Source organism: Mandrillus leucophaeus, unplaced genomic scaffold (assembly GCF_000951045.1).
Source record: "Mandrillus leucophaeus isolate KB7577 unplaced genomic scaffold, Mleu.le_1.0 Scaffold75, whole genome shotgun sequence".
In the NCBI taxonomy this organism is placed as follows: domain Eukaryota; kingdom Metazoa; phylum Chordata; class Mammalia; order Primates; family Cercopithecidae; genus Mandrillus; species Mandrillus leucophaeus.
Window position 1 is genome coordinate 1,981,771 of NW_012108141.1, and position 23,776 is coordinate 2,005,546.

The 23,776-nt window shown below is 40.1% G+C and overlaps 1 protein-coding gene across 3 annotated transcripts in view; it reads right to left on the reverse strand.

The window, feature by feature from the left end:
* SDAD1 (SDA1 domain containing 1) overlaps positions 1-23,776 on the reverse strand; it is a 39,313-nt gene that overhangs the window by 3,340 nt on the left and 12,197 nt on the right. For 2 of the 3 annotated variants that reach the window (XM_011966190.1, XM_011966188.1), the window contains exons 4-21: positions 22,301-22,411; positions 19,557-19,628; positions 19,377-19,477; positions 17,677-17,734; positions 16,971-17,045; positions 15,300-15,401; positions 14,256-14,325; positions 13,239-13,342; positions 11,253-11,310; positions 9,738-9,796; positions 9,128-9,204; positions 7,610-7,707; positions 7,427-7,503; positions 6,461-6,587; positions 4,581-4,678; positions 4,252-4,442; positions 4,059-4,143; positions 2,709-2,870 (exon numbers count right to left, since the gene is read on the reverse strand). In XM_011966190.1, coding sequence (XP_011821580.1) covers positions 2,709-2,870; positions 4,059-4,143; positions 4,252-4,442; positions 4,581-4,678; positions 6,461-6,587; positions 7,427-7,503; positions 7,610-7,707; positions 9,128-9,204; positions 9,738-9,796; positions 11,253-11,310; positions 13,239-13,342; positions 14,256-14,325; positions 15,300-15,401; positions 16,971-17,045; positions 17,677-17,734; positions 19,377-19,477; positions 19,557-19,628; positions 22,301-22,411 — 1,725 coding nt within the window. The remainder of the gene's footprint in view (positions 1-2,708; positions 2,871-4,058; positions 4,144-4,251; positions 4,443-4,580; positions 4,679-6,460; positions 6,588-7,426; positions 7,504-7,609; positions 7,708-9,127; positions 9,205-9,737; positions 9,797-11,252; positions 11,311-13,238; positions 13,343-14,255; positions 14,326-15,299; positions 15,402-16,970; positions 17,046-17,676; positions 17,735-19,376; positions 19,478-19,556; positions 19,629-22,300; positions 22,412-23,776) is intronic. The other variant, XM_011966189.1, reaches the window with a different exon arrangement.

Here is a 23,776-nt window from a genome sequence, read left to right on the forward strand (position 1 = left end):
AAAAAAAAAAAAAAAAGATATATTGTTACAATTTCCTCTTTTTTACTTTTTTATTTTTAAGTGATATATGTGGTTCATATTATATTTCTATTGAACAGTACTGGTCTAAAGGAGAGAACAGAGAAAATGAGGAACTTAAAGTTATGTTTATAATGAAGAGATCTTGAAGAAAATACAGGACAAAGAAACACACAAAGAAATTCTGATTAATATCAGGTTCCAAATGACAAGAAAATTGGAGAACAAGAAAAAACATTCTTGAACCAACAAGTGCATATGTCCAATGAAATCTTAATTTACTCTCAAAAAGATTCTTCAGTCTTTGAGAGTTATTTTATGACTTGAGATGCTTGCAAGGAACAAAGCTGGGCTTCCCCATCATGCCAGAAAAGGCATGCTAAAAAACAAAGGAAGTTGGGGTGGGGGCAGTCCTAACTAAAATGTAACAAGCTCACAGAAACCTCATAATGAAACACAGCCTACCAACAGGGTAATTAGTATTTCCTCAACCCTGAAATGTTAGTAAGGGCCAGTGAAGGACAGACTAATGGATTTAAGTCAATCTTATTATAATTTTAGGAGAACGTGGCAAAATTTAGAGTACTTAAAATCCTAAGTGGCACCTTTCCTTTCACCTCAATTTCAACAGCTTCTATTAAAAATGCTGTGATTATTTATATGATGTTGCTGAACACAATTTAGAACTAGAGTCAACAGGGAGAGCTAAATGGTACCTTAATTCAGTGAATACTGACTTGGAACCCACAGATACAGCACTGCCCTAGAGGGCTGGTGGTTACACTCAGTGCTGGCAGGCTGATCCTTGGCTAGCTATTTAGGAACACTGGTTCACAATATGACAGTTTACCCAGAGCTGATATCCTGGCAATTCTTCAGAATGACATTTAGATACACTGCTAACTGCCAGGAGAGAAAGATACAAAAGTATAAACTTATTTTATCACAATGAATTACTGAAATAAACAAGCTGCCTAAGTAGCACGGGGATTACCATTCAAAGGCCATGAATGGATAAAATGTAATCTCAAAGCCTGTAAACATCAGGGCTTTCAAAAGGGCACATACAGGAAGGATCATGCCAACACAAACCTATTTATTTTGCTGTGCTTTTCTGAAACTGTTTCTGAGATATTACCACATAGAATTATTGGTTTTTGAAAAGTACCCACGCCTATAATCCTAGCACTATGGGAGGCTGAGGTGGGCAGACTGCTTGAGTCTAGCAGTTCAAAACCAGACTGGGCAACATGGAAAAATCCCATCTCTACAAAAAAGACAAAAATTAGCTGGGTGTAGTGGCAGACACCTGTAGTCCCAGCTACTTGGAGGGCTGAGGTGGGAGGATCACTTGTAGGGAGACCCCCTGAAACTATTGCTAAGGAATAAAAGATGAAATGCTCCTGATTATTGTAAATACAAAATTGCATGCAGGACTGTTTAAAGATAATTACTAGGTTGGGCTGCCAGAATGAGCCAACAGCACATGATGTGCTTCCCCTTGCAGAGAGCCTATAAACGGATGTGCAGTCAGGAAGGTTTCACATCACCAAGATTCCTATCCCAGAAAAGCAGATGTTCATAGCTCTGGGAATGGAATGCGACCCTTGTGGGGAGCCTATAAACGGACGCATGAGGGGCACCTGTTCATATGGATAAGATATGGTTATAAATGCCCTTATCTTGCCACGGCTCTTCTAGGTCTCTTTAGGGTTAAGGCATACTCCCTTCTGAGAATTTGTGGTCTAACTGGTTGTCGAGCTTCACGTACTGTTTCTATTGATTGTTTGCAACCAGCTTTTACTGCAACTGTCACTGCTGAGTAATAACTTGCTAAACACAGGTTCTGGATAGACCGTTTTAAGGCTCTGTCAGAAACTGCTGACGCACACACTATATTGTAAATTCTTATCTCTGTATACTGTATTTCTGCATACAGATGTTATGTTAAAGAATTATATCATCCCCATGTGACCATCTCACCTCATAATCAAATGACCCTAAATCCCTCACTAACCTATTGCCGCCCTTACTAAATTTAATAATAAATGCTGGTATATCCAGTGCATTGGCAGCATTGCAGGACCAGAAGGCGGTGACCCCCTGGACCCAACTTTCACTATCTTGTGTGAGTCTTTTATTTCTCGACCTGCCGATCCACCTGGGAAGAAAGAAAGAGCCCCGCTGCACTGCGGGCTGCAGGCCAGATCCTGCAATAATCACTGGAGCCTGGGAGGTCAAGGCTGCAGTGAGCCGCGAGGCTGCGGAGCTGTGACTGCACCACTGCACTCCAGCCTGGGTAGCAGAGTGAGACCCTGTCTCAAAAAACCAGGCATAAAATTGGCACTAAAAAGTTATTTAATTAATTTTGATACATTTCACAGATCAAATGTCAGAGAATTTTAGCATGGGAAGGAATCTCATGGATGATCTAGCTTGCATTTCTTTACTTATACTGGAGGAAAATGGATTCCCCTCTGGTCCCACAGCTGAGTCTCAATCAAGTCAGGTCTGGGACTTACATGCCCTGACTGCTTCTCACCTCTCCATGCTCTCCAACAATGCTCCCATTAACCACAAGGCACACACAATAATGCCCAGTCTTCAGAAGGCGCAAGTCCGTCTCAAATGTAAAGCTGTCTTAGAATTACAGTACTGTTCTTGCCACCCAAGCTTCAAGTGGAACTCACCTGTTTTTCTCGGAAGGAACGCTTATGTTTTGACCGGACATTCTGGCTATACCGCATCATCATAAAGTTCTTCTGTTTTTTCTTCTCTTTATTTGTAGAACTAGAAAATGGATTCATTTTGGTTTTCTTCCTCGCAAATTCTTTTCGGTCTGTCTTTCCAGCCTACCAGAACAAAAAGTTTGATATTTCTTCTTCAGCAACATACTTTAGGAGTCATCTAATCAACATTAATGTCTCCTCTGTGTCAGAAGCTCTAGTAGGTGCCAAGGCCACAAAATGGACAGGACACAGTCTTTGCTCCTTGGGACCAAGAAATGGCCATGCAGTATTATAACAGAGCAAGGGGAGCTCGGAGGAAGAAAAGTCATAATTTAGCCTGGTGAGGTCAGGAGAACTTCCTAGAAAGGGAGACAGGTAGACTTTTTCTTTTTTTGGCAGGATGAAGGCATTCATGGGAAGGGAAAGGAGGGGAAAGACAGAGCATTTCTGGAAGAAAGGACAGTGCACACAAAGGTGTGCAGGATAAAGGACATGTGGAAGACAGAGGACGAGGTGGAACTAGGATGGGATGGTGTCTCGAACAAGTGGAGACACAGAAAATGATGTTGGAAATGTAGGCAGGACACAATCATGAGCAGCCACAGCACTAGTCACAGGCAGATTTCAACTGGCTCTGGCTTTTCACTGGTGACTGTAAACACACTCCTACTTTTCTCTTAGCTTTGATAAATATAGTGGCTTCCCAACACTACAGACATGTCATACTGCCTTCCTGTGCTCTCTACCTTGTTTTGAGTGGTGGTTACATGGCTACATACAGTTGTCAAAACTCATCTAACTGGCTGGTTGCAGTGGCTCATGCCTATACTCCTAGCACTTTGGGAGGCTGAGGCGGGTGGATCACATGAGGCCAGGAGTTTGAGATCGGCCTGGCCAACATGGCGAAACCTTGACTCTACTAAAAATACAAAAATTAGCTAGGCATGGTAGTGGGCACCTGTTACCCCAGCTACCTGGGAGGCTGAAGCAGGAGAATCGCTTGAACCCAGGAGGCAGAGGTTGCAGTGAGCCGAGACTGCGCCACTGCACTACAGCCTGGGTGACAGACAGAGACTCTGTCTCAAAAAACAAACAAACAAACATACAAACAAAACCGAACAAAAAACAAAACCAAACAAAATCCCTCATCTAACTGAACACCTAATATCTGTGCATTTTAATTTCTGTGTTAATTATACCTTTATTTGAAACATTTTTAAAAATTGCCATTCTGTGGCTATACAAGTTCTGGCTTATGTTTCATTTTATTTGCTTTCTGTTTAAAAAACTAGGAATGATATGCTCACTCACCATTGCAGTTGCTAGTCTTGTCTCTTTGTCAGACTTTGGCTTTTTATGAAGGCGTTCAATGTCCCGAAGAGAAAGTAATTCACCCCTGGGATGAGGGAAAAAGAACACATGAAGCAAGAATGGAATTCTGTTTCCTGATGCTTTCATTACCACATGAGCTGACTGAAGCACTAAAGTGGACGTGCCATTTTACCTGGGCTCTTCATCACTGTCTATTTCAATGTATTTCCTCTTCTGGGATTTCCCAGGGGCAGCATCAAGTTCTTTTCTCATTTGGGCCATGCGGATTTTCTGGAAGTCTTCCTGAGTTAAAACTCGGCTGGTGCTGACGGCTGCAGCTTTGGCTTTCCGCTCCTCCATGGGCATGCTATTCAGCTTCTTGGACTTGAAACCACATAAGGGCTTAAATGGCTACCAGCTCAAGTGAGAGCTCAGCCATTTAAATTGTAGCCTCCCAACAAGGCCCAGAATAAATTACATCTTAATAAACATCAGGGTGTAAGATGAAATTTTCAGACTTACGATTTCTTGCTGTTCTTCATCGGAAGAGTGTTGCACATCAATCCATTCACCATCAGCATCCTCTTCCTCCTCACTGAGACTGGTACTTTCCCATCCATCTGCATGAAAAAAGCAAACTCACTACTGCTACTTTATGTTGCATATTCAATATAAGGTTGAGATCAAGCAAGCAACAGAAAAGTAAGGTAATCAACCTTGAACAGATACACTATTAACCAAGAACTGAGCAATATTTATTGTTAAATAAGCCACATGCATTTATTTAGTTAATCTAAGGAATAGGAAATATGCACTGACCAAGTATCTACCATGAGTCAAAACCTTACAATCACTCTAACCCTCATGACTCCACAGAAAAGGAACAGATGCTCAGGGTTAAGTAACATGCCCCAAGTCACACTGCTAAAAAGGCATCCTACACTGAAATCATGAAAATCATGTCTGCCTTTAGGGTCATGTTCTTTCAACTAAAACCGTGTCCATCAAAACTGCACTTGTACATTTATCTTGGCCGCGCAGCAAGCATCTAACTTGTCCTATGTGTGTTACCCATGTATGAGAATCTAGTTACAGTCATTCTGAGAACTGAGGTAGAAGATTTGGGATGTTCAAGAACATTGAAGACACCTCAATAAAAAGGTATCAGGCTTCTTAATGGAGCCACCACAGTTTTAAGTTTTCTAAATCACAGACACCGCAATCTTTCTGTGACTCCCTATGATCTTTAAGACAACGTGCCAGCTCTTTTGTCTGGCACATACATAACCACGTATGAAAAGGTCTCCAAACTACCTCAAGCCTCCTGTCTTGCTACGTCCCACCTTGTATCCTACATTCTAATAGTTCTCTAAATCCTTCAGGACTTTGCTCACACTTTGCCTGGAAAGTCTCTGCTATTCTAGCATTCCTTGCCAAATACCTGGCTCATCAGTCACCATCTCTCCAAAGCCCTTAAAAAAAAAAAAAAAACAAAAAAAAAACTCCCAAGGTGGACCTGACTGCTCTCCTGCCCTTATGCCCCCCACCCACTCCAATCATAAATCCTGTTAACACTTCATTCTTCAGCTCTTTGGAAGCCCTCCAGAGCAGACATAATATCATTCATCTTTGCACTGGCAGTGGCTGGCTCACAGCAAATGAAGGCTTTGCTGAAATAGGCTGGGTGCAGTCGCTCACGCCTGTAATCCCAGCACTTTGGAGGCCAACATGGGAGAATCACTTGAGGTCAGGGCCTGGCCAATATGGTGAAACCCCATCTCTACTAAATATTAAAAAATCAGCCAGGCATGGCTACACATGCCTGTAATCCCAGCTACTCAAGATGCTGAGACAGGAGGATCGCTTGAACCTGGGAGATGGAGGCTGCAGTGAGCTGAGATCGTACCACTGCACTCAAGCCTGGGCAAGAGTGAGACTCCGTCATGGAAAAAAAAAAAAGATTTGCTGAGTAATGAATGATTCAAAGAATAAAGGACTCTGGAAATTAGAATGGAGTTTCCCGAGTATTTTCCCACAAATTTAACACACATTGTCCTTCAACAAGGAGAGTTTTGGAAGATTCCTCTAAGGGCTAACCCTCTTAATTTTTTCTAGGCAACAAACCCAAGATCATTGTCTTTCTCAAGCACCAAACAGCATGCCCTTGGATGAGGGGCAGCCACCCTGAAGGTCGTGAAAAGGCATTTCCTATGCTAGAACATAAGCTCTGCAAGAGGAGGAACCATGCTCAACTGATCCCTAATACTTCTAACAGTGCGTGGCACATAGTCATTGCTCAATAAATATCTGCTGAATGAATGTTCAAACAGTATACAATTTAAAGGTCTGCACAGACACTGCAGGAGTGTTTTGCCCAAAACAAGGGTGCAATAAAAATCAACCTTCATCATTTTCAGCATTCTCTTCTTTCTCAACTTCCAGAACTTCTGCTCCTGGAATGTAATCTTTAGCATCTAATTCTCCATATTCTTGCACTCTTGCTTCTATGGAGGCCTCTGTAGGCTTACCCTAAAGGAAAAGAAATTGTTTATAATAAGTTACTTAGATCATAAAACCTTAATCATGAAAGGTATTCTCTGAAATTATGAATTTATTGTATTTATTTATTTATTTGAAGACAGGGTCTTGCTCTGTTGCCCAGACTGGAGTGCAGTGGTCTCATCTCAGCTCACTACAATCTCTGCCTCCTGGGCTCAAGGGATCCTCCCACCTCAGCCTCCTTAGTAGTTGGGACTATAGGCGCGAACCACCATACCCAGCTAACAAAATTATGAATTTAAAAGGGAGCACTATAAAAAATGGTGGTAACCAAATGACAGAAACAGTTTGCTTATGTCTCAGATCAAAATAAATCCCTAGCCAGCAATCTGTCCACTATTTTCTTGCTGTTTTTTGATCCAGATCAAGACATTGGTAGTAATTAGACAGCAACTGCTCCAATTTTTTAAGCCTTGAAAAACGTCATCTCTCTTTCTGTTACATATATGCATCCCTCCTCCCTTCCAACTTGAAAGAGGTAGTATCTGGCTGTGGAATAGCCTGTTCACAATACTGGCATCAGTTACTGACTGATCTCTGAGATTCCAATCTGTTAATAACATTAAAAGCTTTCAAGCTGAAACAGCCTGCTCGGTCTTCAAGACTCAGTCATCATCAGTGAATATGTCCCAACTACAAAATATTCAGGGCCATGGTACTTGATTCCAAGCTTAAAGAATACAACCGTGTGCATCATAAACATGTAATCATAACAGAAGCATCATAAGTACTAAAATTCTAATTGTAGGAAATTTCTCTCAGTTTGTGAGACCATAACCTTTAGACCAACAGAAGCATGCTTTACCTACCCGGAATTTCTTCTGCAGCATCTGAGGATTCAGTGTTCGGAAGAGCTGAATCAAAGTTCTAGCAGACATCATTACATCTGTAAAATAATACTTTTAATTAGAAATTCTGGCCCAAAGAGTACAATGAGGTAAAAAGGAGTCACACTGTACTCTTTGGTGTGTAGAGAGTCACATGCAGCTTACTCTTATCCTTGTGTGTTTTATACTGAGCCAGGTCTTGGAGAAGTTCTTCAGTCATGGCCAGAGGACATCGAGCTGTTATCTCTTTTATAGCATTGATTCTAGAAAAAGAAAAACAAAGTTTAAAAAAGCCTGAACAGCAATTTTTTTCATGATTCAACATAGGAAGATTTCCTAAAAAGATTAACTCAAAAGGAAAACACATTGGTTTTATATAGCTTAGGTCTCTAAAACTGCAGCATGTTAGAGAATGTGAGGTAGGCAGCCTTAGAGGGCTTTTATTCCAGTTACTGCCATTTCCTCTATTAGTGGAATAAGGAACAGTGTCAGGCTCGCTAAATCAGAGCAGCATGTACTTTCTTTTTTTTTGAGACGGAGCCTTGCTCTGTCACCCAGGCTGGAGTGCAGTGGCTGGATCTCAGCTCACTGCAAGCTCCTCCTCTTGGGTTCACGCCATTCTCCTGCCTCAGCCTCCCGAGTAACTGGGACTACAGGCGCCCGCCACCGCGCCCGGCTAGTTTTTTGTATTTTTTAGTAGAGACGGGGTTTCACCGTGTTAGCCAGGATGGTCTCGATCTCCTGACCTCGTGATCCGCCCGTCTCGGCCTCCCAAAGTGCTGGGATTACAGGCTTGAGCCACCGCGCCCGGCCAGCACGTACTTTCTAACTCTAAGAAGAGATGCGACTAGCTCAAATAAGAAAGGTTAAGGTCTTTAGGGCTATTATCCTGCAATATTTTCCAAGGAAAATAAAAAGCTGCTGTTCAGCATATCACTTACTTATCGGGACAGATTAGACAATCCTTAAACCAGTGATTATACTCATTAAATGTTTTTTAATTAATTAACCAAAAGGGCTACTAAATTGCCCTAGGAAAAAAGAGTGCTTCAATAATAAATCACTTGTTCCAGGGTTCTATGGTTTGAATACTCCCCCCAAAACTCATGTCGAAATTTAACTGCCACTGTAATGGTATTAAGAAGACAGACTCTTAAGAGGTGATTAGGCCTAATGTTGTTATCTTGGGAGAAGGTCCCTTATCACCAGTGAGTTATAAAAAAATGAGTTTGGCCCTCTGTTGGCTCTTGTGCTCTCTTCCCCTTGTGCCCTCTCCCAATGATGCAGCAAGGAGGCCCCCACCAGATGCCAAACAGACATCAGTGCCATGCCCTTGGACTTCCCAGCTCCAGAACTAGGAGCCAAATACATTTCTTTTATTAGCAGTACAAAACCAACTGAGTTCAGGGTGGGAGATCAGATTGCCAATCAATCATTCATCTGTACAAGTAAAACTGCTAAAAAACAAAAATGCTAATTAGAAGGACAAGTATCTTTTCTCTGGCTCCCTTCTCAAAATTCTGACCAATAAAAAAATTACCAAGCCTCCCAAAAAGACTGAAATATATTTTAAACCAATTTTCTAGAGGTGACACTACCAGGTACAATCTTACATCTTGGTAACTTATAGCAAATCTAGTCCATTAAACACATGTCTTCTGCCTCCAACCAGATTCTACATACCCTACTGTCATGACTTCTCCAGAGTTCTTGTCGGTAACAAAATTGTTTGCCACAGTCATAAGCAATGACTGAATAATCTGAATTGAAAACAAAAAAGAGAAGGGTGCTGGTTAAATGTCTGCATACACAAACACTTGAGGATGAAAGGACAATAGATTATTCACAGTGGAAAACTAAGCCCTCCACCTTCAGTTTAGGAGTTGGAAGTAACCAAGATTAAGGAAGACAGATAAAAACACTCCACTTAGGAATTCAGTGTTCTTCTTGGCTATCCTCAGACTAAATCAAAGAAAGGAATTACAAGTTTTAAAAAATAATCTCTATAAATTTACTAATATTCTTGACCTCCCCTAGTTATACAAAATTTCCTTATTAAAGAAAATCACAATTCTAAACAACTTGTCGGAAAGAAACTTCACTTTTTATGAGCTGTACAACTGAACTTCTGTATCGATCTCCTTAAGAATTAGTGTCTCTTGTACTTATTTAAAAAAGAAAACGGTGAGGGAAGAGGGGACAGTAACTCTTGTGGGAAAAATGACCCTGAAGTACCTAACAGTAACACTATCATCCATGCCCTAGGTCCAGAAGTCAGGTTACAAGTTCTCACCTCTGGGGGTACTAGGTGATGAGACGCTTGTGCAGCAAACAGAAGGATCTTTGTTACTTCTGAAAACATAAGAGAACGGAAAGGTCATGGTGAGTGTATCACCCTGACTCTGAGGACCACGGCAAACATGGCAAGCACGTTCTAGTCTAAATGGCATTGGTGCTTATTCCAACTGGAACACTCAATCCCCAGATATCTGCTGGGCTCACCCCCTCACTTTCTTCAGGTCCCTGTTCAACAGCTGCCTTATCAAAAAGTCTCTCCTGACCAATCTAAAACACAACCCATCCCGACACTCCCTGTTGTCCTTACCCTGCTTCCTTTTCCTTCTTCAAAACACTTATTTTTACCTGTACATATTATATATAGCACTGTCTACATCTCCCTCAGATATAAGCCATTAGGGTAAGGACCTTGTTTTACGCTTACTGTGGAATTCATAGTGTCTTAATGCAGTGCCTGGCATAAAAATCATTAAATAAATACTTGCTGAATGAATACACACACACACACACACACTCTCTCTCTCTCTCTCTCTCTCTCTCTCTCCCCCTCCCCCCAAAGGGGCAGCATAGCATAGGTAATGAACAAGGCCACTGGCAAAAGAAGTGAGGTGAATCCTGATTTGCCGTTTATTTGCTGAGTGACTGTAGTCTTTTTTTTCCCTTTCTTTGTATACCTCACAGGATTAATGTGAGGATTAGACAAAATGATGTATGTAAGGCACTTAGCACAGTGCTTGGTCCATGTTAGATGCCGAATAAATGTTAGTTTCCTTCCTACTTTGGTTCAGGTTCAAAGACAAGTACAATCATCTCTTCTTTCCTACTTTAGTGTTGTTTTTCATCGAGAATGCATGCGAGGTCAATGTGAGCAGTAAGATCAAATCCTAGTATCTATTACAAAGATGCAATAAAAAGTCAATTTTTTAACAAAGAATTTTCCATGAGCATTTACAGTATTACAAGAAGTCTTGCTTTGATAAACCAATTTGTTGTTGTTTTCTTTTCTTTTTTTTTTTTTTGAGACAGAATTTTGCTCTGTCACCCAGGCTGGAGTGCAGTGGCACAATCTCGGCTCACAGCAACCTCCGCCTCCTGGGTTCAAGCGATTCTCCTGTCTCAGCCTCCCAAGTAGCTGGGATTACAGGTGCCCGCCACCACACCCGGCTAATTTTTGTATTTTCAGTAGAGATGAGGTTTCACCATATTGGCCAGACTGGTCTTGAACTCCTGACCTCAGGTAATCTACCCACCTTGACTTTCTGAAGTGCTGGGATTATAGGCCTGAGCCACTGTGCCCGGCAGTTGTTGTTGTTTTAAAAAACAATGGTTTCTTCAAGTTGAGGATAACGACAAACCCATGGCAAACTCTAGAAAGAAAACAAGGGCTTCTCTCCACTTCTCTAATGTAGAGCACACTGCACTCCTGTCTTTAGTGATTCCAGAACAAAAAACTTTGCATGTTTATTCTATTACCAAGGCCACCAAAGAAACATGGCAAGTGGAGGCTTACCTCTTTGGTGGGGCTGCAGAAACCTTTGCAAAAAGGGATAGAAATTGAAGAGGAAGAGCTGTGGAGAGAAAACCGACTTTAATACTGATGCAACTGACACTATGGAGTTCCATTTCTTCTCAACGCATATCACCAAGCTCAACTAATTGGTGAACACTTTTGTTTTTTTCTCAGTAAGCAATCATGCCCTAGGATGATTCAACATGCTGTATTAACCAAGGCTAGGAACTCTCTCAAATGAGGCTATGCTGCTATCCTCATTATGTAAAGGTGGAAACAAGTATATGTAGAGTGAACTAGGGGAAGGAGAGGTAAACAAAATGTAACATTCTTCTACTTTTAAAACTGGTGTGGCTGCAGAAACTAACTTTTTGGTGTTCTAAGGAGAGGGGGTTATAGGAAGGAACAGCACTGATACCAAGGCTCCAAAACAACAGACAAGATCGGAATTCAAATCTGAATGGCACCGAGTATAATTTAATCAGCAAAGCTCACTTCTGGTTATATTCTTGTATACCACCAGTCCAACCACACGGAAGGAGTTACTCTGTGCACCATAATTCAGAGGGAAAACATTAACACTCTGAAGTCCATCTAAACAAAGGTGACCAAGGTTATTAAGGAAATGGTAATGTTTAACTTCAAGACGAGAAACTGGAAATAAACTGGTCTTTTTCAAGGTTCATCAGTTAGGTGGGAATAAACTAATTTTTTCTATTTTAGCCACAGAGCAAAAGTAGGATGGGCCACTGAGAAGTTGTAGGGAAGACTTTGGTTGAACATAATCATGGATGTTCAATTGTAGTCAGTTGTGAAACTCCGGTATCATTTCCCTGGAACCATGCTTAAATCACAGATCACTTTTCCTTTCCTATAGAGCTTAAATTCAGTTTGAATGAAATTGCTGCACAAATGTAACAAGAACTGATCCTACACTGGGACTACAGCCATGGAGAAAAAGCAATGTAGTCGTAAAATGTTAACAGGTTTTTCTCAGAGAAAGGACGCAACTACTTTCACTCGTGTACTTTCATTTTCAACTCGATATATGTCTACATTGTTTGAAGTGTTTTTCTTTTCTTTTTTGTTTTTTTTTAAATTGATGTTCAGAGCAGCACCAGTCACAAGATCAAAATGATAAGGAAAAATCCTAATGTCATTTCTTCATGGCTTAAATTTCTGGGTATCTCTTTTTCTACAATGGCATCTAGTCTAACAGTATATGTAAAGTTCCCATATATCTACCACTAAGGAGCTCTTGCAACTAACATTTGCAAACACAACAATTTCGTACTAGAGGGATCTGGAAGTCAGGAAAGCCAAGAAGGGTTAAACAAACAGTGAGATGTAGTAAGTCAATTAAAATATGTGCATTATACTGGCTCAAGAAAATGTGTATGTGCAACAAAGTGAACAAAAAGAAAGTAAAAAAGCAGAACAGGCTGGGTGCAGTGGCTCACGCCTGTAATCCCAGCACTTTGGGAGGCTGAGGTGGGCAGATCACAAGGTCAGGAGTTCGAGACCAGCCTGGCCAATATGGTGAAACCCTGTCTCTACTAAAAATACAAAAAAACTAGCCGGGTGTGGTGGCGTGCGCCTGTAGTCCCAGCTACTTGGGAGGCTAAGGCAGGAGACTCACTTGAACCCAGGAGGTGGATGTTGCAGTGAGCCGAGATTGTGCCACTGCACTCCAGCCTGGGCAACAGAGGGAGAGTCTGTCTCAAAAAAAAAAAGAAAAAGAAAAAAAAAAAACAGAGAATAAAGTAGTCTGTCCATAAATGGAATATATGTACAAATTAACATCTACATTACTGCAAAGAAAATGAAGTGATTAGTCATTTTCAGAGATGTTATTCTTCTGTAAATTTTATGTGTTTAAATGTATGAGGGATAAAATTAAGCCACTGCTCTACCTAATGGCTTTTCTTTTACCATGGTAAATTCTACTTCAAATATTCACCAAGAGAAACATAATATAATTCAAACCTCATGAATTCCCACCAATCTGGAGATGAGGTTCATGAGCATCATCTTTACTTCAAACCTCTCCTTACAGCACTCAAGCTGCTTTAGTAGTTTTTCTGCAAAATCTGGCAAGGAGAGGATGAAAGAAGTACATTGTGAGTCCATGGTCTGTATGACATTTATGTAACAGGCATACAAAAAGGCAGTAGTTAGATCAGTGAATAGTTTGACAAACAGGTGAATATATCAATATATATAATGGTGCCCAAAGTTAAATCTTAACAATTTCCAAGTTTTTTAGTATCAACATTTAGAGTGACTGTTTGACAGGTGCTCGCTTCACTTAACAGTTCTCCAGAGCCTTGCTTCTTAAAGGGGTAGTCCACAGACCAGCAGCTGCTGGTCCACCTGGGAGGCTTGCTGGAAATGCAGAAGCTCAGGCCCCACCTCCCCAGGTGATCCGTATCTACAGGCAAGTTTGAGAAACACCGATCTACAGCAGGGGTCAGCAAATCTTGCCATACATTAGAGTACTGGGAGCCCCAATGCCCAGCTACACCCCATACCAACTAAATTAGATTCTCTGGGGATAACAGGACCCAAGCATCAGCAGTTTTTATAAATTCGCCAGGTGAGACCAATGTGTGGCCTAGTTTGAGAACTAGTGTTCTCGAACAAGGTTTCCCATATTTTTGGTTTCCACAGACTAGCGTTTTTTTTTTTTTTGTTTGTTTTTTAAAAAAAGGACCAACAAAAGACTGCCAGTTTATTTGGTCAAGTACAATACCCTATTACAATTGTGTTGTTAAAAACATGAATCTCAGAAAGACCTGTTTTTCCATATTTTTCTTGTTCTGTGATAGACTGGGAATCATTGCTTTAGAAGATGATTTTGTAGGTTACAACCAACTAGTAACAACTAAGCATTTATTGACTGTTAAATGCCAGGGATCTTATATTCCCTGAAAACCCCAAAGGCAGGAAATAAAATAGGCAAAGGAAAGGCCAACAAGGATCTTGGGAGTCATAATTATATACCTTGGGGATCATGAATCAAGTGAATGGCTGAAAAGTTAAACACCTCTGGTTTTTTCTTCTTTTTTTGTTTCTGAAAGGGAGAAGAAATACATTTTCAGTCTGAGTTACAGTGATGATGCCCTTAGAACTTAATGCGCTAATAAGGCTGTTATAAGTCCATTAGACTCTTTAAAAAGAAAAAAAACTTTGTTCTAAAAACATTTTCAACTAGAAGAATTAAAGTTGGTTTTTGCCTGTTAAGATTAAATGTGGGGAATGTGTTCCAACCATTAGCACCTATGAGACTTACAGGAATTAGGAAATGCAAACATTAATAATATGGGTTTGGCTCTGTGTCCCCACCCAAATTTCATCTCAAACTGTAATCTCTGCATGTCGAGGGAGGGACCTGGAGGGAGGGACCTGGTGGGAGGTTATTGGATCATAGGGGCAGTTTCCCCCATGCTATTCTCATGATAGTGAGTTCTCACAAGATCTGATGGTTTAAAAGTATTTGGCAGATCCCCTGTAGTGCTCTCTCTCTCTCCTGCCACCATGTAAGACATGCCTTGCTTCCCCTTTGCCTTTCGCCATGATTGTAAGTTTCCTGAGGCCTTCCCCACCATACAGAACTGAGTCAATGAAACCTCTTTCCTTGATAAATTACCCAGCCTCAGGCTGTTCTTTATAGCAGTGTGAAAACGAACTAATAAAATTAATAAACACATAAGGGCAAAATTAATGACTTTCAAAATAATCATTACAAAAATATTGAATGTACTGTATTTATGTACTCTTCTGACAAAACGTGTCTAGAAAAGATACCATAATACAAGCCACCTTGATCAGAATAAGTAAAAAGTGAATTTAATTAAACTAATGTATCCAAGTCACCGATTTTGCTAGAGCTGAATACATTTATTCATCTAAAATATTAGTGCTGAAAAATTCATCACACATTTCTAAGTTTTCTGAAAATGGTACTCTGATTTTAAATTCTTAAAAGCTCTGGCTAAAAACAACATATTCTTCACTCCTATTTCATTTTCCAGATACAAGTCCCACCTTGAGCACTTTCATTGCCTTTTCCAACTTTTTCTTGTTTTTGGAACTTTTCTTCCCTGTAGCATATTGTACTAGCAGGTCTCTTGCTGTTGGTCCATCATCCTAAAGAAGAAATTACTTTGTAAAATTTGTAAACAAGGAAAATCTGCATAGAATGAAAGAGTAAACCTTTCAGTCCCTTCTTGGTTCTTATATTCTTTGCACACAGCTATTAAAAATGAATACTACTTTTAGGCTAGGCGTGGTGGCTCATGCCTGTAATCCCAGCGCTTTGGGAGGCCAAGGTGGGTGGATCACTTGAGGCCAGGAGTTTGAGACCAGCCCAGCCAACATAACAAAACTGTGTCTCTACTAAAAACACAAATACTTAGCTGGGCTTGGTGGCGCACACCTGTAATCCTAACTACTCAGGAGGCTGAGGGAGGAACATCACTTGAGCCCGGAAGCGGGAAGTTACAGTGAGCTGAAATCATGCCAATGCACTCCAGCCTGTCTCATAAAAAACAAAACAAAACAAAACAAAACAAAACAAAAAAAATCAGCGGAAAAAATATGCCTATGTGTGCACAAACAGGTACATACAAAGATTTTCACTGCAGCACTAATTTTTTTTTATTTTTTGAGATGAAGTCTCATTCTGGCACCCAGGTTGGAGTGCAATGGCGTGCTCTCAGTTCACTGCAACCTCCACCTTCCAGGTTAAAGCGATTCTCCTGCCTCAGCCTCCCAAGTAGCTGGGATTACAGGTGCACACCACCATGTCTGGCAAATTTTTGTATTTTTAGTAGAGACAGGTTTCACCATGTTGGCCAGGATGGTCTTGTACTCCTGACCTCAAGTGATCTGCCCACCTCAACCTCCCAAATTGCTGGGATTACAGGTGTGAGCCATTGCACCCAGCTCTCATTTTTCCTTTAAAAACTGTTGTCGGGCAACCCACTCGGGTCCCCTTCCACGCTGCGGAAGCTTTGTTCTTTCGTTCTTCACAATAAACCTTGCTACCACTCACTGTTTAGGTCCGTGCCATCTTTAAGAGTTGTGATACTCACTGTGAAGGTCCGTGGCTCCAAAACAAAAAACAAAGCAAAACAAAACAAAACAAAAACTGTTGTCTTCCTTTACAAATATGTACATAGTTTACTACGGCATATGTATTCCCACTGCCCTATTCTGAAATAAGTATCATTTGCTTTTAGAGAGTTTCTCTCTTTTTGTTATTTAGGTTGCCATTTACAGTAAAAATGTATACACTGTTTAAAAGATGTTATCACATATTTCAGTACTTTGGTTACCAAAATACTAAAATGGGGAAGAATAATTTTTTTTTTTAGAAATTATTATTTTAATATTTCATGCCATCATGAATCTTGATTTTTTCTTCCTCAAAAATATGGTGGTGACAATTTTCAACCTAAATTTACATAGTGAGATATAGGTATAACTTTAGAACTAAGATCAAGGTCAAATAAATCTGTTTTATTAATTGTTTAACCAATCTTACTGAATACAAGTGACAAATTCCAAGTAGAGTAAAATAGCATGGCAGAATTAAATAGAAGGGCAAAGGTGTCATCTAAGTTCCTTTCTAACTTCAGCAGTCATAGACATTACAATGTGCACTCAGAGCCATAATGAAAGGTAAGATTCAGAAGCAGCTATGATTAAACTAACCTCAGATTCAGAGTCACTGTCCTGTTTTTCTTCTTCATCTTTCCCAAGAAAGAATGTCAAAGCGGCAACTAATATCTAAAGACCAATGAGAAAAAAGTCAGCTACTTGATTCAGCTTAAAACAAAGAATAAATCCTTTTGACCATGCTTTATACACATGCATGAACTAAGATCTGAAGAACAAATTCAAAGAGTGGTGGGATTTTTGCTCATTTTTTCTTAATTACAATTGTTTTTATGTTATTTCTCTAATAAATAGTCAATTTAAAAAACCAGATAAACACTGCTAGGCTGTACATAGTCATCCTTCAAGACTGTCAAGAATTTCTACATCCCCTATAAGAAAAGTGACATTATAGCCCTTCTAACAGACAAAAGTCAAACATTGACCTTAAATTTCTTTTAGCAGTGCCTAAGCCCAATAGAAATCAAGAATCACAAGGGAAAACATTAAAAAACCACTGAGGCTATCATTTATTACATAGCAATTTTAAAACTCATAATTCTATTGACTCTTAAAGTTCAGATGACCCAGGAAAGCAGTATAGGAACCAAGAAAGCATCACTTAACATAAACTGCACGTCTGCACATCACTGCACGCCTGGTGTGCAGGCATGCAGTTTATGCTGAGTGATGCTTTCTTCTAACTGCGCAGAAAGCAGACTACCCACAGACAGAGCTTACACACAGCCCTATGGGCGCTCACCTTGGTGACCTTAGAGAAACATGCAGTTGTGATAACATTGACAGTTTTGGCATCATTCCTGGGGGAAGACAATGAATGCTTTGAAGTAAATTTTCATTCTACTGTATTTCATAGCACAGAAAATGGCACAAAATGAACAATATAACAAATGTCTGTGACATACCAGAATTCCCAAATTGTCATATTTCAAAAAGATATGGGTTGCTAAATTAGTCAATCACAAGTAAAACATTTCATTAGATTTTAGCCCAGACTTATGACAAAATTTGCAGCCATTAACATGGAGTATTTAAAGAATTTTTAATGATGTAGGAAGCTAGTCAAGAGAAAAAAAAAAAAACAACTGAGAAGGTCTGGGACAGTGGCTTGTGCCTGTAATCCCGGCACTTTGGAGGGCCAAGGCAGGCGAATCACTGGAGGCCAAGGAAGAGTTCAGGTCCAACCTGATCAACATAGTGAAACCCCATCTCTACTAAAAATACAAAAAAATTAGCCGGGCATGGTGGTGCGTGCCTGTAATTCCAGCTACTTGGGAGGCTGAGGCAAGAGAACTGCTTCAACCCAGGAGGCAGAGGTTGCAGTGAGCCAAGATCACACCATTGTACTCCAACCTGGGCAACAGAGCAAGACTTTGTCTCAAAAAAAGAAACAAAAAACAATAATAATCGAGAATTTAAAAACTATAATATATAGGCTGGGTGCAGTGGCTCACGCCTGTAATCCCAGGGCTTTGGGAGGCCAAGGCAGGTGGATCACGAGGTCAGGAGATCGAGACCATCCTGGCCAACATGGTGAAACCCTGTCTCTACTAAAATACAAAAAAAATTAGCCAAGCGTGGTGGTGCGTGCCTGTAGCCCCAGCTACTCAGGAGGCTGAGGCAGGGAAATCGCTTGAACCCAGGATGCAAAGGTTACAGTGAGCCCAGATCATGCCACTGCACTCCAGCCTGGTGACACAGCAAGAGTTTCTCAAAATACATAAATAAATAAATAAATAAATAAATAAATAATTTAATTTAAAAATAAAAAATAAATGAATAAAAACTATAATATAGAAAAATTTCAACCATATTTAAAAATTCACATTGAACAAAAGACTGGGTGGAAATACCATAAATACTAACAGTAATTGATTAAAACCACTTTTTAAATTTCTCCAAATTTTATGCTGTAATGAATATTACTTTTATAGTAAAATAAGTCAATAAGAAAAGCAAAAGAAATGAGTTGGGGACACTGTATCAACAAACTGAAGTATATAAGGCATGATATTTTATATAAATAGGATGAACTGACTTGAAAATCTTCAGAGTGGCAGAAGAGAGAGCACAGATTTTGGAGTCAGTTAGATCTGGGTTTGAATTTCAGCTCTGCCTCTTAACAGCTAAACTTTTACTAACTCTAAGAACTTCCATGTCATTACCTATAAAATGGCGATAATTCCACATAAGCCACATCTTCTGTTCTCAAGCTGTTCTAAGTGAGGTCCTGTCAAAGTGCCCAACCTCAGTAGATGCTCAAGAAATGATAACCAATGTTATTAGTCATTTGAATTGCCTCTATCTTTACTTCCAACTTCAATCCATGACAGAGGTATATTAAAGAGCTCAAACTCAAGAAAAGTATTTGTATATGTGCTCTGTATTACTTACAAATGAAAAAAGAGTCTACTTCTCATAAGACAAATATCTATACACTACCAGATGTTCCTTCTGTAGAGTTCAATCATTACATCTAAAGACATCTTGGCTGCGGTTGCATTGCTATCTCTTAACATGGTGTACATGAAATTTTGCAATACCTGAAGAAAAGGAGGAGAAAGAAGACTTAATACACTGATGGTACAATGTTGCAAAAATGGGAAACAGAAGAGTACTTACTACATTCACTTTATTGTTCTTGTGTTTTGCGTTTATATTCTTGATATCAGTCACAATATGTGTGTATAAAGTCTGAGGAAAAGAAACAAAAACATATACATTAAACCTAACCAACATTTTTAACCTTGCCATATTTGGAGAACAGTATGAAAATACAGGATGACTTAATTTTACCTATTTTTCATTATATCACAAAAGAAACCCAAACCAAGCAAACAAACAAAAAAAGCAACTACAAAGCAAAGCAAAGTTGTCCTCAAGAGGTTAAACACGGAGTTTCATGTAATACAGCACAATTCTCCTAGGTATATATCCAAGAAAATGAAAACATCAGTGTTCATACAAACGTTCATAGCAGCCTTATTCATAGTGGCCAAAAAGTGAAATAACTTAAGTTTCCATTGACTGATGAATGGATAAACAAAATGTGTTATATCTACACAATGGAATATTATTTGGCAACGAAAAGGAATAAAGTACTGATATGCGCTACAATGTGAATGAATCTTGAAATTCAATATGAATGAATCTTGAAATTCAATATGAATGAATCTTGAAAACATTATGCTAAGTGAGAGAATCTAGTCACTAAAGACCACATATTGTATGACTCCACTTATATAAAATTTCCAAAGCACACAAATCTATAGTGACCCAAAGTAAACTGGTGATTACCTAGAGCTAAAAGGGATGAGGAACAGGATTAACTGTTACTTGGAATAGAGTTTCTTTTGGGGGTGACAAATGTTCAAAAATTGATTGTGGTGATGGTTGTACCACTCTGTCAATACACTAAAAAACACTGAATTGTATACTTTAAGTGGATGAATTTTACGTAAATTATATCTCAATAAAAGTGTTATTTAAAAAAATGCTCCAATTTACCAAGCACCTAACTGCATGCAGGAAAATACTGCGAATGCACATATCACTGGTGCCCACACCATGCTTCCATGGATCACTTTCATTCCACAAATTAGACTGTGGGCGGCAAGCCACCCTGGTGCCGAGGTAAGAGACCGAGGGCACCAGCTGTTCCAGTATAATGAGGAAAATATATACAATAAGAACAGTTGTACTAGAAATAGCTTATAGATATGATTACTTATGAATAATATTAATGATTAATTTGTAGCACTACTCTTTATTCCAGTATTTTTTATAATAATCTTTGCTCTACAATTATAACCTAGGAAAAACCAGGCCATACAGAGATAGGAGCTGAAGGGACACAGTGAGAAGTGACCAGAAGACAAGTGTGAGCCTTCTGTTATGCCTGGACAGGGCCACTAGAGGGCTCCTTGGTCTAGCGGTAACGCCAGCGTCTGGGAAGATGTCTGTTACCTAGCGGATCTTGGTCTCGCAGTAGCGTCAGTGCCTAGAAAAGGCACACATTACTTAGCAGACTGGGAAAGGGAGTCTCCCTTTCCCTGGGAGAGTTAGAGACGACTGGTCCGCCACCTCTTGTAGAGGGCCTGATATCAGTCAGGCCCGCCTGCAGTCATCCGGAGGCCTAACTGTCCCCCTGTGATGCTGTGCTTTAGCGTGACGCTCCTGATCCACTTTCATGTTCCACCCTGTACACCTGGCTCCGCCTTTTAGATAGCAGTAGCAGAATTAGTGAAAGTACTAAAAGTCTTTGAAATGCAGAAGTAATGGCGTAAGCTGTCTCCCTGTCCAGTGGAAATATGACTCATGTGACCTTACCTATCATTGGAGATGGCTCACACTCCTTACCCTGCCCCCTTGCCTTGTATCCAATAAACATCAGCACAGCCTGGCGTCGAGGGCCACTACCGGTCTCTATGTCTTGGTGGTAGTGGTCCCCCAGGCCCAGCTGTCTTTTCTTCTATCTCTTTGTCTTGTGTCTTTATTTCTACAATCTCTTGTCTCCGCACATGAGAAGAAAAACCCACAGACCCTGTAGGCCTGGCCCCTACATTAGACCAAGAAGTACGACTGCTAAAATCAAACAGTGGTAGTCTCTTAATACTTTGAAAAAAATTTTAAATTAATTAATGTAAACTTAAGTTTTTCTTTCCTTTTTTTCTTTAAATACAGAGTCTTTCTGTGTTGCCCAGGCTGGTCTCAAACTCCTGGCCTCAAGTGATTCTCCCACCTCAGCCTCCCAAAATGCTGGTATTATAGATGTGAGCCAGTGTCCAGCCAAGTTTTTCCGTCTTAAATTTCTTTCATAAATCTTCAGCTTCTAGTGTTATATAACCAAATGCAAATTTGTGGGAACATGTTAATAACAACAAAAAAGTTTTTTGTGGGGGAGTGGGCCAGTTATAGCTGTGAGTACCAATGTCCTGATTTGGCCAGCCAGTATGGTGCAGTAGTAAAAGGCCTGGGTTCTGGAACCAGAGCCTGGGCTTATATCCAATCCCACCACTAAGAAGCAGTGTGAGACTGGGCAAGTTACTCTCTCTCTCTCTCTAACCTCAGCCTTTTCATCTGCAAAGTAAGAATAATAATAATGAGGATCCCTCTCTCATAGGGCTTTGTGAGTAAATGAGTAAATACACAAAAGCTCTGAGAACGGTGCCTGGCACAAAGTATGCACTCAATAAATACTGGCTATTAACACCATACTGCATGTACACATGGTTGCTTTTTTTTTCTGTTAAAGTAATTGTAATTCTTAACTGTATCCAACAATGTAAAGCATCGATAATTCAAGGGACAACAAAATTTTATGTTGCCTCAAGGAAGATTCAGGGAAATTTTTTTTTGCTCTTTACCTTTCGCAGAAGCTTATCATGGCAACGTAGAAGTTCAAAGAAGAGTTCTAGCAGGCTTGATGGATTGATGAGATTCTTATTTCTCAGCAAGATCAAAGCTTTGCAAAATGTCTCGGGAAGAAAAAAAAAATACCGTAAGACAATGGTAAAGTTAACAAGGTGAAAAAATAGAGCATATATGTCCCAAGACCTTAATGTCTTTTACTAACTAGATACTACTGTAGGATTCAGAACAGTCTCTGCCTTCATGGAGCTTACACTGGGGATAGAGCAGAACGGAGGACAGACAAGTCAAGTAAGCACATAAAAAGTGGGATCTAAGAAAATAAGTGTCATGCAGGAAGTAAACAGGTTTACGTAATTGATAAATAGTGACTGAGGGAGGGCCACAGGGAGGTCAAGTAAGATCTCTCTGTCGCGTCACCATATGGCAAAACCCTGAATCCATGAAGACAGGTGGGATAACAACATAATACACTAAATTGGAATAATCAATGCGAGTTTGTGACCTTATGAGGCATTCTTTTGACGTATCATCAGCACTAAGAATGGCCCAACAGCAGTTGTTGCACTTCTCCCCCACGCCTTTTTTTTTTTTTTGGAGATGGGTCTCGCTATATCGCCTAGGCTAGTCTTGAACTTTTGAGCTCAAGCGATCCTGCTTCAGCCTCCTCTTTAGCCAGGACTGTAGGTACTCAGCTACTATTATTATTTTTTCTATTGTTAAGAGATAGAGTCTCATTATGTTGCCTAGGCTGGTTTCAAACTCCTGGAAACTCCTCAAATGATGCTCCTACTTCAGCCCCCTAAGTAGCTGAAATTACAGGCATGAGCTGAAGTGCCCAGCAGCAGTAGCACTCTTGCTTAACACTAATTCTTACATGTAGCCCTATCATCCAAATTTTGGCCTCGAATGTTCTCCTTCATTAGACGAAATACAATCCTTGAAGAACAGCTGATTCCAAGACTTGGGGCAGGAAAAATGGTAAGAATGAATTTGGAACTATTTCTGCCAGAATTCAAAGATGCTTTCAAAAACAGGGGCAAGGCTGGGCATAGTGGCCCACGCCCATAATCTCAGCACTTTGGGAGGCTGAGGTGGGAGAATCACTTGAGGCCAGGAGTTCAAGACCAACCTGGGCAATGTAGTGAGACCTTGTCTCTACAAAGAGCGTGTGGTGGCACACACCTTGTGGTCCTAGCTACTTGGGATGCTGAGGTGGGAGGACTGCTTGAGCCCAGAAGCTTGAGGCTGCAGTGAGCTAAGATTGTACCAGCCGGGCAGCTGAGTGAGAGACCCTGTCTAAAAAATAAAATAAAATAAAAATAAAAAAATAAAATAAAATTTAAAAATCAGGGAAATTGCTAAAAGGACTAAGAAGCTCCCCCCGGCCAGGTGGTGACAATCTGAACATAAAGTAATTAAAATAATAATGCTCAAAAAAAGTTGTTTTTTTTTTTGTTTTTTTTTTTTTT